Below are 12557 nucleotides of genomic sequence, written 5' to 3'. Positions count from 1 at the left end.
ATTTATTTTATATGAACTTTGTACATATATAAAGAGGAGAAAAAATATATTTTAATGTTAACCATAATAAAATATTTCAGCTAAAAGACAAAAAATACTTGAAAGTAAAAATAATAAGTGAGATACGTAATTTTTTAATTCTTAAGCCATGGAACCCATCATTCGATCCCTCTACAGCAGTGATAACCTCAACACCAGTTTGGGTGAGATTGCCAAGCCTACCCTTGCATCTCTGGAATCTCTCCTCGCTAAAAGCCATCGGAAATGCAATTGGGAAATTTTACTGCAGGTGCCCAGAAACAGAGGAATATGCCAGAACCACCTATGCACGCATCTGTGTGGAAATGGATTTCAGCGCCGGATTCCCAGCTGAAATAAACCTAACAAGTAAAGACTATGTGTGGAACCAGAAGCTTGATTATGAAAGTGTCCTCTTCAGATGTAGATCGTGCTTTGAGACGGGGCATCTAGCCAAAAATTTCCCAAAAGCCTCTGAGAAAAATTTTGCTAGAAAAAACCACCACAGATCTACATGGTGGGAAGGAGCACAAAAAGAACACTACACTGTCATCAAAGAAGAATATTCTAGAGAAAACTCTGAGTCACAAGAAATCAAGGAAGAAAGAAACAACTCTCAAAACAAGCAAGGAGAAAGCCTGCCCCAACAAATCAACAGTTATGAGGATTTGAATACCGCAGAAAATAAATCTTCATTTAACAGCAAAGCAGATCTCCTAAACCAAACTTCTTCTTCGACTATTTTCAAAAGAACGAACACAATAGATCGCGAAGCTAAGACACCAATGTCCCAAGAACCAGAAGAGATGAAGGAGATGCAAGACAAAGGAAGTTGGAAGACCGTAGAGAAAAGAAAGAAAGCTACAACACCAATCTCGCCAAGAAAGACAAGGAGCCAGATAAGTAAATATTAAGAAAATTGTAGGTCCGATAGACCAATTTGGTCTCAGTGGACGTTAACCATCATCATCATCATCATCATAATATTAATATATGGCATTTAAATAATAATAGTAGTATTAATAGTATAAGTGAGATAGGTAAAGACAAAAGGTACTTGAAAGTAAAAATAATAAGTGAGATACGTAATTTTTTAATTTTTAATATAATATTAATATGTGGCATTTAAATAATAATAATAGTATTAATAGTATTTATTGTAGATTATAAAAAAATATTTTAATGTGTAGGATTATAGTTTTTGTGGGCCTAATGGTTAAGAGCATGTCTTTCTTTCTAAGAGGCCACAAGTTCAAAACCAAAGGGCTAGAGTATGTATCCCTAATATTTTAATGTAAACTATGAATATATATTATATATGGTTAAATAAGACTATGTATATATAGTTTATAGAATTTGGGGGAGATCGGCTCTGAAGCAGGAATGGCTAGGGTTTACATGGGAGCCGCCGTCACAGTGCGATGCGAAGAGGCAGAGTTAACAAAGAATCCCTGGAGGTTGAACGCCGGTCCAATTGAACTGTTTTCGCTGCGCTGGATCGGGTATGGCAGAGACAAAGAACACAGATCCCCTGCAACAAAACGAGCCCCGGATGAAGAACGAACGGCTCACTGGTCATGGTATTTTTCTCATTTACTGGTTAAGGGTTATTTTCACGGTAAAACTTCCGCCTTTACTGTAACAGGTCATGGCCAGGGTGAAATAGAGCGCCAATGTGCAGATCCGCTATTGATAGCGCAACCCTACCTGGATCCGCACCCCCTGAGTGCTTTCAAGGGTAGGTATGGAGCGCTGTGGCCGGAGCTGCGCCAATGTTCAAATCTGCAAATGATAACGCAAACCCACCTTGATTTGCATCCAATAAACGCGTATAAGGGCCGTGGAGCGGAGTGGACAGAGTTGGCCACGCGAACAGGGGCCTGGCTGGAGACGGCTATGCGAGCAGAAGTCACAACGAAAACTGGCACATTTCCAGTTGGGAGAAACAGAAGCGGCCCAGATCTGATGTCAGAGAGCACTGGGGAGGAAAAAATATACCCAGAATTAAAGGTTATTGAATCTAAAGAATGGATGATAAGCGGTGGACGAACGCTAGATCTGGAGAAAAGCCAAGGGAATCAGGGCTTGAATAAGGTCGAGCCATCAGATCCGATACAAATATTTATCAGATCTGTAGAAGGCAAGCACTGTTGTGCACAAATCAAGGAGGGAATGGATGTCCAGGAATTAAAAAGACAGATCCAGAACAAATTGGGAACTCCGGCAGCACTCCAAAGCCTCTTATACTCAGGGATCTGCATGCAGGACCAACACACGCTCCAGCATTACGGAGTGGTCAAAGATTCAACCATCATCCTCAACCTCAGACTCCGAGGCGGATGCAAGGGAACCAGCTCAAAAAATACAGGCTCTTTCCGTGATGCAGCCAAAGGGAAAGAACCAATGCAACACAGAACAACATCCACTCCAGAGCTTCCAGGACCCTACATTGTGGAACAGACGTCAGAAGCACCTATGCTAACTATTTCACTGCCAGAGGTAATAGATCTACACTCAGATCTAACTCATAATGCTGTCATATGCAGATTTAACGGTTATTGGCCCAAAGCCGATGCACTACACCAATGGATCTACACATCATGGACACCCAACTGCGAAATATATCTATGCCCAAAGGGATTCTTCATAGTCAGATTTAACACAGAGCTGGAACGAGACAATACCATCAACCAGGGGCCCTGGTTCTAGGGCAATGCTGGGCTCTTTCTCACTCCCTGGTTCCCAGATTTCGACGCCAATACCATGGTAGTATCGACAATACCAGTTTGGGTAAGGCTGCACAACCTACCACTCCATTTCTGGCATCAGAAAGCATTAACAGCCATTGGAAACTCCTTAGGAAAACATCTCAAAATAGATGAGGACAGAGCAAACCGGGGAATTTTCACATATGCTAGAATATGTGTAGAAGTGGACCTAAGTCAAGGACTCCCAGATCACATTACATTGAATTTCAATAATTCACTGTGGACGTAGCAACTAGACTACGAAAACACGGCTTTCAGATGTCGCAGCTGCCTGCAGACAGGACACCTACAGTATGCATGTCCACTGACTTGCAAGGAGCCTAAGGGGAATAAGAAAAAGCCAAAAGGTTGGCAACACACTGAACCACTGGAAGAGGAGGCTTTAAACACGGAACCCACAGATATATACAGGGAACAGAACCAAATGCAGGAAGAGAACACCGTAGGGACCAAACTTGAACCAAACAGCATGGTGCGGCAGCAAGAACAACAGCTGGAAATAAGCGGCGCCAAGCGAGCATATAGTACCGAAGGATCGGACACAGACAAAGAACAACCTGGGCATATAGAGGAAAACCAACTTGCCATAATTGACCCCACTACCAACACTGGAGGTTGGCGAAAAGTGGAGAAGAAAAAAGGAAGGAAAATATAGGGAGATAGACACAATATCTTAAATTTTGCTGCATTCCTTTCTAGTCTTATACTATTTATGTGTTTCTTATTTCTGTTATGCTGCCTGTCTTTACAGGAACAACCATATGCATATGCCTCAGGCATCTACAAAATGTAATTTTATCAACATGAATAAAATTACGATTTTTTCCTAGGGGAAAAAAAAAAAGACTATGTATATATTATATTAAAAAAATGAAGAAAATGGATGTTTATGGTTAAAACATTTCAGGTCATTTTATTATTCTACATTTTGGCCTTTTTTAAAGTATATTTTTTGGTCAATTTTGTTAGAAATTGGTCAGTTTTGTTAGAAATTCAATACATATTTATTAGTATTGTAATTTTTATTTTTTACACTCTAAAATAAATTTGCACCTTTATCCCTCTCTCTTGATAGATCCATAGTTAAGATGGATTTATACTAGTTAAATCTAAAAGCAAAAATGTTAGAATGACTTTTGAGATAAATCTAACCCTTGTATCATTGACACTATTAAAAATATTTTGTGGATATTCTATATAGATTAAACCAAGGTTTTAACAAAATTAAAAATGAGAATACTTTTATATATAGAGATGTGAAATTTATATAATATAAATAATATTATGAAGAACTAGCGTAAATCCATCTTAATGAGGACCTACCAAGCAATGAGAGGAATCAAATCTCTTGAAGTGCAAACATTTCCTAGAGTTTTGTACTCAAAAGGGATTTGATCCCTCTCGACACTTGGTAGATCCAGAGTTAAAATAGATCTATGTTGGTGCCTAGAAGATATCATGGCCATCAAATATGTTAACACTCAATTTTTTCTTGTTTGAGCTAGGTTGGTGAGAGTAACCAAGGGGGGTTTTAAAATGATGACCTTAACATCTAGAAGTGCCCTAATAATATATTTGATCACCATCTATTCAAAATTCCATGAACCTTGACATGGTCAATATTAACAATATTTGTCCAAATAATTCTTTTAACTTTTTTCTTTTTCTTTTTTGTGTGTTGTCGCCATATTTTTTAATCTAAACTTTCACATTTTTTTATTTTTCTTAGTAAATAAAGATATTTTATCATACCAAAAAAAAAAGCTAAATATATATATATATATATATATATATATATATATATATAATTTAGAAAACCAAGTGAAAATGTCAATAACTGGCTTAAAAATATTCTTTATTAGGCATGGTATTATGCATTGAGTTTTGCTTTGACTTGTGTATTAGTTTGTCTTTGACCAAAAATTTATATCGTTTATCCATAATTTAACATTAAGAATTCAAATTTTGTTATTTTTTATTATTATTTAAATTTATTTATTTGTAAAGTGATTGGTTGAGGTCTTATTATGAGTTCTTTAATAACTTCCATTTCTGTTAGTTACTAATTTTTGGTGTTAGATTTATTTTTTTGTTATTTTTCTAATATTTCCATTTTCATAAAATATAATTTTTTCTCCATATTTTTAATTTAAGATAACTTATTATTATATTAAAAACATATTTTAATTATATATATATATATATATATATATATATATATATTAATATAAATAGTATTAGTTGATCATAGTATTTAATGTTTGATTATGGCATCCAACAATATAATATTTTATTAGTTATTTTATTTGCTTAATGAATTTTTTATCTTATTATCTTTTAATTTAAATTAATTATATTTAAAAACTATTATGTAATCTTTATTTTTATTAAATTAAAAAACTTTATTTTTATTCCAATTAAAAAATATTTATATTTATGTAATTTAAACAATTACCAGAAATGCGAATTTTTAACATATTTTAATGAACATTTTTATAATAGCTTTTACACATTGTTGGTAAAAGGCAAGTTCGTAGGATGAGTATCTCAGTTATCTCAATTCTTTTTTAAAAGAGAAAAGTAGGGTCCGCGGGGTCAGTTGAATAGATTTTTTTGTGTGTCATCGAATAGATTGTGCTGTCTGTTTTGCGGTCCTAACTTCTTTGTAGGATAACCCTGTTCAAACTGGTGTACAAATTTGTATACAACAAACACATTTCTATAAAGACAAATGAGTAGGTCTCGTGTTTGATAGAGGAAATACAATAAATAATTTAAAATGCGTTGAACTTCGTTATGAAACACGACTCCCATTAAATAAATTTCAATGCGTAGCAGGTGATCTTCTTAGTTTTTTATTGTTTTTATTTTTTTTAATTTCTAAGTTTTTATAAGAATTTAATTTTTAAGTATTATGATTAAATTTTGTTTTCAGAGAAATTATGATTAAAATTTTTATAAAGCCAATAGAATTATATATATATATATATATATATATTTTTTTTAAATTGAAAATAAAATTCCAGTAAAAATGGTGGAGAAACATGTCTATATATAATTTTTTCAAAAAATTGTCTTCAATATAAAAAAAATTAGATTGTGAAAATATATATTTTAAAGAAACAAAAAATTTATTAAACTTGAAAATAGAAACAAAATGAACACGGGCCTGGAGTATGCCCTAAAACTGCTTCTGCTTGGCTAAGAGCTCGTCTTCCTCGGACGTAAGGAAACAGGTTAACAGCCCAAGACCCAGAGGCATCTGGCAGGAGTGAAAGCCTGCTCCCTTACGGACCACCAGTGGGTTATTTGAGGTGGCGTGGTTTTCCTTGATAACAGTGATGTGTCAACTGACATTCGCGGATAACAGCCAGAGATGGCTGTCCTCACTGTTGGTTTGACAAACTGAGTTTGATAGGTTTTTCCACCTTTTGAAAAAAAAAAAAAAAAAGAAACAAAATGAACTAAAAAATACTTGTTTTTTTTTTTTTTTCATATAATTATTGATTATTGGTCGAGGAAAATTCAGATTTTTTATTTATTTATTAATTTTATCTCAAAAAATCAAAAGTTGTCCAGATCAAAGTTGCATTTATTTAGTTTTATGATCTTACTAGCCTAAATCCCTTTTAGTTATAGATTTATTATAGATTGAGAAGAACCAAAGCAAAATGTAATTTTTTTTTTACAGAAACCACAACCTCGTTTTTATTTCACAGATTACACTTGTTTATACCATTAATATTTAATGAATTTAAAACAGAGTTTCAAATAACTGAGAAGTTTGAAAATTTATCTTTATACTCCACAAAAGTAGCAGAGTGAAAGACCTAGAGGTATTGGGCAGGAGGGGTTATTCTGAGTTGCGTGGTTTTCCTGGAATAATTTTGATGAGTTAGAGTGCATTTATAGATAGCAGCCAGATATAGTTGTCTTTACTGCTGGTTTCAAAATTGAGTTATGATAAATTTTCTCACTATTAAAAAAAATAATAACATAAAAATTTGAAAGTTTATTATTATGCTCCACAACCTTTGAGCCTTATTGTTCTCCCTACCTCTAATATAAATATGATATAATATTGATATAAATAAAGAATCTATTTTGGTTTTTATTTAAAATTAAATAAAAATAAATATGATATAAAATTGATATAAATAAAGAAATTCTTTTGGTTTTTATTTAAAATTAAATAAAAATATAACTTTTCTTATTTTCAATTCTAAATAAATATATATAATATATATATATTTTTATTTATTTAATATTTTTTAAATGTGTGTCAGCTGTATTATATTTTTTTTTCTTCGTAAATACTAATTCTATTAAAAAAGGAAAAAAGATATGTACAGTGAGGTTATGACCTCAGAGGAGGCTGAGGCCATTCCTCAACCAGAAACTTAGAGATATTACAGTTCAGGCTTTCTGCCAAATTCACAGTACAGACTTTAAAATCTTGTATTTGGGCCCTGATACACTAAAAGATTTTACTAGGACTCATGCTGTCATGCCCCCCATTGACAAAAAAAACACAAAAGTACCCAGCATAGTCATAGTTATAACAAAAAACATAGCACATATTGGCTGTTGCCACCCCCTATAACAAGATCATGAACCAGACATAGACACATAAACTCAGAAACAAAGACACGAAATCAAAATTGCACAGCGTATAGTCAAGAATGCCACCCGTCAGTGAAGAGTCAGCTTTAGTCTGCATGCTGCGGCGAGTCAGGCGTGTCCCTCTCCACCTGGCTGGAAGAGGCTACCCAGGTGACGAAGCCATTGTCATCATGTCCTTCTGCGCCGCCTTCAGGAGTGGTCACCAGATTAAGAATGCAGCCTGCACGCTGAGACGGCCCACAGGCCAAAATTTCGCTCTGAGTCGGATCGACGGGCTGCTGAGGCACTTCAGAAACAGGGGTGTCCTCCTGCATATTATCCGCATTGAATGCCACCCCTGCCATATCCCCTTGCAGAACACTGTCTTCCTAAGAGTGGGTGGAAGTGGTTGGAGCCGAGCTGACATGATTATTCTCCTCCTCCGCGAGAATAATGGTGATGCTTGTTGTCAATACGGGCCTGTTGGGCCTGCTGTGAAAAGTAAACCTGGTGGTCTGGAAGGAATTATTAGGGAGAGACCCAGCTTGACCCAGGGGCGGAGAAGAAGGGGAGGCTGAGACTATGGGGATGACATTCTGTGGAGGAGGACGAGAGGGACGGCCTCTATTTCCGGTGTTGCTGCCTCTGCGCAGAATACCTCAGCGGCACGGCATGCTCAGGAGAACAGATAGACTGAGAGAGGGATTGAGGCTAAGCAAGCAGATTAGAGTTTGAGCGCAGAGGAGTCCAATGAATTTCCAAGCCCAGGTGAGCTTCCAAATTCGATAGACCAAGTAGGAGTGTGGGAGAAGTTCTGCGCCACGATAAATTGAACCAGTAACTAAGGCATGAGCAGTGAACGAATCCATATAAATGAACTGACCTGTTTGCACATGAACCAGGCGCGCATTAATGCTTGACTGCAAGACCATCATTCCATACTGTGCCGAATTAATTTCGCTCGCCCTTGAACTAATTTGCCAGCCCGAGGCGCATGTCTTGAGGGTTGTCCGCCAGCCATCTGTCAGGCCAACTGCCTGCATTGTGCGGCTTCCCATTAATGACTTTGAATGCCACCCGCATCTAGGTGTGTATCCTTCTTCTGAGGTTTATCCTGTATCACAATTTCCTGGAACTTAGAGAGTTGGTCCGCGGAGGCTATACTGGAGATTGTTCCTTCAAAGTATCCTACCCCAGTTTCCACTCCGAGATTGGCAAGAAAGTCAGCAAGCTTGTTTCCTTCCCTCCTGGTGTGTCTGAAGGAGATTGCTTGATGTTGAGAAAGCCATCTATCTATTAGCTCAAGCCTTTGGGCCATCCTCCAACTGTTACTAACTTTGTGAATGGGGGATCCATGCATTAGATTTGTAATCATTCTAATTATAATTTGCGAGTCCCCCTCTATGATGAGCGGAAAAAGTCTTCTTTCTTGAGCCAGTGTGAGACCTCTTCATAATCCCTCCAATTCTTTTGAGTTGTTGGTGTCCCAACCTTTTGAGCCCATAAAAATAAGCTGAGGATTGCCATGGTGATCCCTGAAGACTCCCCCATACCCTGCTTTCCCTGGATTTCCTTTTGAGGCCCCGTCGAAATTAAGTTGGAACATGTTATTGGGCGGCGGTGTCCATTTACCTGATTCCTTTTCCTGCATGGTGGGATTCTTTTTGATGATTGTCTACTGATTTATCTGGATCCTCCAATTGTCCCACACTGTTTTTTCCTACGGTGATGAGGGAAGATCTTCTGAGTACCATTCTCTAATTGATAGAGACTCCATGATATTCTGATGAAATTTGGTCCAGATCTGCTCTAAGGGCATAGTTTGATCCTTGAAAACTCTTCTATTTCGCTCTTTCCAGATGTTCCACATCAGTAAGCCAGGTATAAGCTGCCATAGAGTGTTGAGGAGATTGCTTTGATATGGCTTTTGACTCCAGTTGCGAATAGTGGCTTTTAGATCTCCTTGCACTCTGCCTTCTTTTTGGCAGCGGAAGGCAACCTTCTCCCACAGCTTTCGTCCAATTTGACAGGTCTGCATAAGATGTATAGCTGTTTCCTCCTCTTGCATACAGTTGAGACATATAGATGGGCCTGAGAAGCTTCTTTTCCGGAGATTATCCCAAGTTAGAATTTTATTGTGACATAGGAGCCATAAAAAAGTGGATACCTTCGGCCAGATGGAAGAGTGCCAAATTTTGTCCCATAAAGTGTCTTTGATTAGCTGATCTTGGACTATTATCTTATACGCTTCCTTTGTGGTGAATGTTCCCTTCTCTTCATAGCCCCATCTTAGAATGTCTGGTTCTTCTGAGATAGGGATTTGCCTCTTTTGTAATTCTGTAGAAAGATACTGCTGAGTTTGTTCAGAGCTGTGCATTAGAATTTGATTTGCACTCTTCCATTGTCTATATTCCTGTGTTGTAGATGGATTCCAGAACTGACTGACCTTGGCTAACTGATTGATATCCTGCTCAGATATTGGATGATTCTGGAGTATATCTCTTATTTTTGGGAATTGCTGCCAGGAGTCTTCCCAAAATCGAGCTGTGGATCCACTTTTGACTTCCCAAAAACTGTGCTTTTGTATGAGATTTCTATGTTGAATAGCCGAATTCCAGATTACTGATCCTGTGCTTAACTCCGTCATTCGTATTCTCTCTTCCATAGGACAGTTGCTTACATACTTAGCTGTCCAGAGGGAGGCCCAGGGGGTATTATGATTGGCTAGCCATCTCCACCAGACTTTAGCTCCCATTGTCCTATTGCTGTGCTCAGGATCTCTTAGCCCAATACCCCCTGCTTTCTTTGGGAGACATACCTTGTCCCATTTAACTAGAGCCCATTTTCGATTATGGCCTGAGCTTCCCCATAAGAAGTTGCGCTGGAGATTCTTAATTTCTTTGAGTACCCATTTTGGTGTTGCAAGGATGGAGAAGAGATACAAGGGCATGGAGTGAAGGACAGCCTTGATAAGAACAAGTCTGCTAGCCATATTAAGGGCTCGGTGAGTCCATAGGGAGAGTCGAGCCTCCAGTTTTTCCAGCAATTGTTTCCAAGAAGAGTGTTTGAGGGCTGAGGCAATTAAAGGGGCACCGAGGTATTTGGAGGGCAGGGAAGCAGTAGTGAATCCCAGAATACGGGCTATGGCTTTTTGGGTGGGAACAGGGGTGTTAAAGAAAAAAATTTGGGATTTGATTCGATTAATAAGAGCACCAGAAGCATCAGAGAAGTTCGAAAGGAGGGATTTGAGGAGGCGAGCTTCTTGCACCGAGGGATAACCAAAAAGCATATTGTCGTCCACAAATTGCTGGTGGGAGTAAGATGGGGAGTTGTTGAATGAAAGGCCTTTTAGATGTTGAGAAAGCCTGGCTGAGGTAAGACTTCTACCAAGTCCTTCTGCCATAATAACAAAAAGAAAGGGTGACAAGGGGTCTCCTTGCCTTATACCCCTGGAGGGATGGTACGTTGCCGAAGGGATACCATTGATAAGAACAGAGAAAAAAGCTGAAGACAAAAGATTAAAAATCCATCTGACCCATGACGGGGCAAAACCAAAGGCAGTAAGAATTTTTTGAATATAAACCCAACTGATACTATCAAAAGCTTTGGATAGATCGAGATTAAGCAACATACCTAGCTTTTTTGTCTGCTTTAAAGAATGGATTATCTCATGAGTTAAAATAATCCCATCCGTTATTTTCCGGCCTTCTACATACCCAGACTGCTCGGGCGAGATTATAAGAGGGAGTAGCGGCTTTAGTCTGGTAGCTATGACTTTTGATACGATTTTATAGATGATATTACACAGGGCAATCAGTCTATACTTATCTGGAGTGTTGGATTCTTCCACCTTTGGAATTAAGGCAATGAATGTGGCATTTAGCCCTGGATACATCCATCGTAGTGCACGGGATTCCTCCACTACTTGCCATACCTCAGCTTTTATAAGGTCCCAAAACTTATGAAAAAAGTTTGATGTAAATCCATCCGGGCCCGGCGCTTTCCCCGCCTTCAAGTGTTGTGCAGCTTCTTCAACTTCCTGTAAGTTGATGGGCTTGAGGAGGAGACTATTATGTTCCTCTGTTATTACCTTTGGGATATCCTTTAGGAGCTTATTTATAGCCGGCATTCTGTCTATACTGGGTTCCTGGTGTGCTTTCTTAAAGTATCTGAGAAATTCCTCTTCAATGCCTTCGTGAGTTTCTATTCTATTCCCCTGTTCATTTTTGATGTGGGTAATACAATTGTTCATTCTGCGCTGCACTGTAGTTTTATGGAAAAAATTTGTATTCTTTTCTCCATCTTTTAGCCATCTAATCCTCGATTTCTGCCTCCATAGGGTTTCCTCCTGTTTAGCCCTCTCTAATATTCGAGATTCTATGATTTGCTCCTATTTGGTTAGTTCATCCGAGCGTCCTTCGGTGATGATATTTTGCTGGATCCTCTTCATTTCTAGATTGAGAGTAGCCTGAGCTTTAAAAATGTTGCCAAAAGTATTGTGATTCCATCGCTTGATTTCGCCTTTAAGATGCTTTAGTTTTTGCTGGAACCTGGACATCTTTGTACCTCCAATAGGATTGAAGTTGAGCCAGGTTGATCTAACTAATTCATCAAAGTCCAGATGAGTTAACCAGAATTCTTCAAATCGAAAAGGACGCCTGATGCTGTTACCGGGCCTGTTCCATTGAAGTTCGATAGGCCAGTGGTCTGATCCTAAGATAGGTAGGATGGATGCTATAAATTCCCCTCCCAGGGGAGTTGCATTGTCTGAGATGAGAAATCTATCAAGACGTGAAGCAATCTGCTGCGATCCCTCTCTCTTATTGCTCCAAGTGAAGAGGCCATTGCTTGAGGGAACATCTACCAACCAGTTGGTGTGAATGAAGTCCTTTAGCAGGTTCCCGTCATTATTTGCTTTGCTTCTACCACCATGTTTTTCCTCCATTCTTGCTATCATATTGAAATCACCTCCAGAAATCCAAAGTGGGTATGGCCTGTCTAAGTTGAGGTCTGACAGTGTATTCAGGATTTGAGCTTTTTGAGTAGTATCCTGAGGGAAGTAGACATTGGTTATACGTCCATAGGTGTTAGTACCTATTAGATGAAAAATTGCCTGAATGAAGCTTTTATTAGCATGTGTGTTGTTTAGTTGAATGGCTCGCGCATCCC

General features: G+C 38.0%; 1 protein-coding gene across 1 annotated transcript; it reads right to left on the bottom strand.

Annotated features, from left to right (window-relative positions):
* Positions 1 to 11778: 11778 nt before the first annotated feature.
* On the bottom strand, positions 11779 to 12333 carry LOC149245426 (uncharacterized). The gene has a single exon (XM_089438353.1). The coding sequence runs from the start codon at positions 12331 to 12333 to the stop codon at positions 11779 to 11781; it is 555 nt and encodes a 184-aa protein (XP_089294479.1).
* Positions 12334 to 12557: the final 224 nt, after the last annotated feature.

Source organism: Pinus tabuliformis, chromosome 7, assembly GCF_031772625.1.
Source record: "Pinus tabuliformis cultivar Carrire ecotype Pingquan chromosome 7, CPIR1, whole genome shotgun sequence".
NCBI lineage: Eukaryota > Viridiplantae > Streptophyta > Pinopsida > Pinales > Pinaceae > Pinus > Pinus tabuliformis.
Note: the sequence above shows the minus strand (reverse complement) of the source record. Positions and strands in the feature narration are given on the sequence as shown.

Bases quoted from the DNA above. Each gene is read 5' to 3' on its own strand.
- LOC149245426 (XM_089438353.1), bottom strand. From the start codon at position 12,333: ATGGAGGAAAAACATGGTGGTAGAAGCAAAGCAAATAATGACGGGAAC.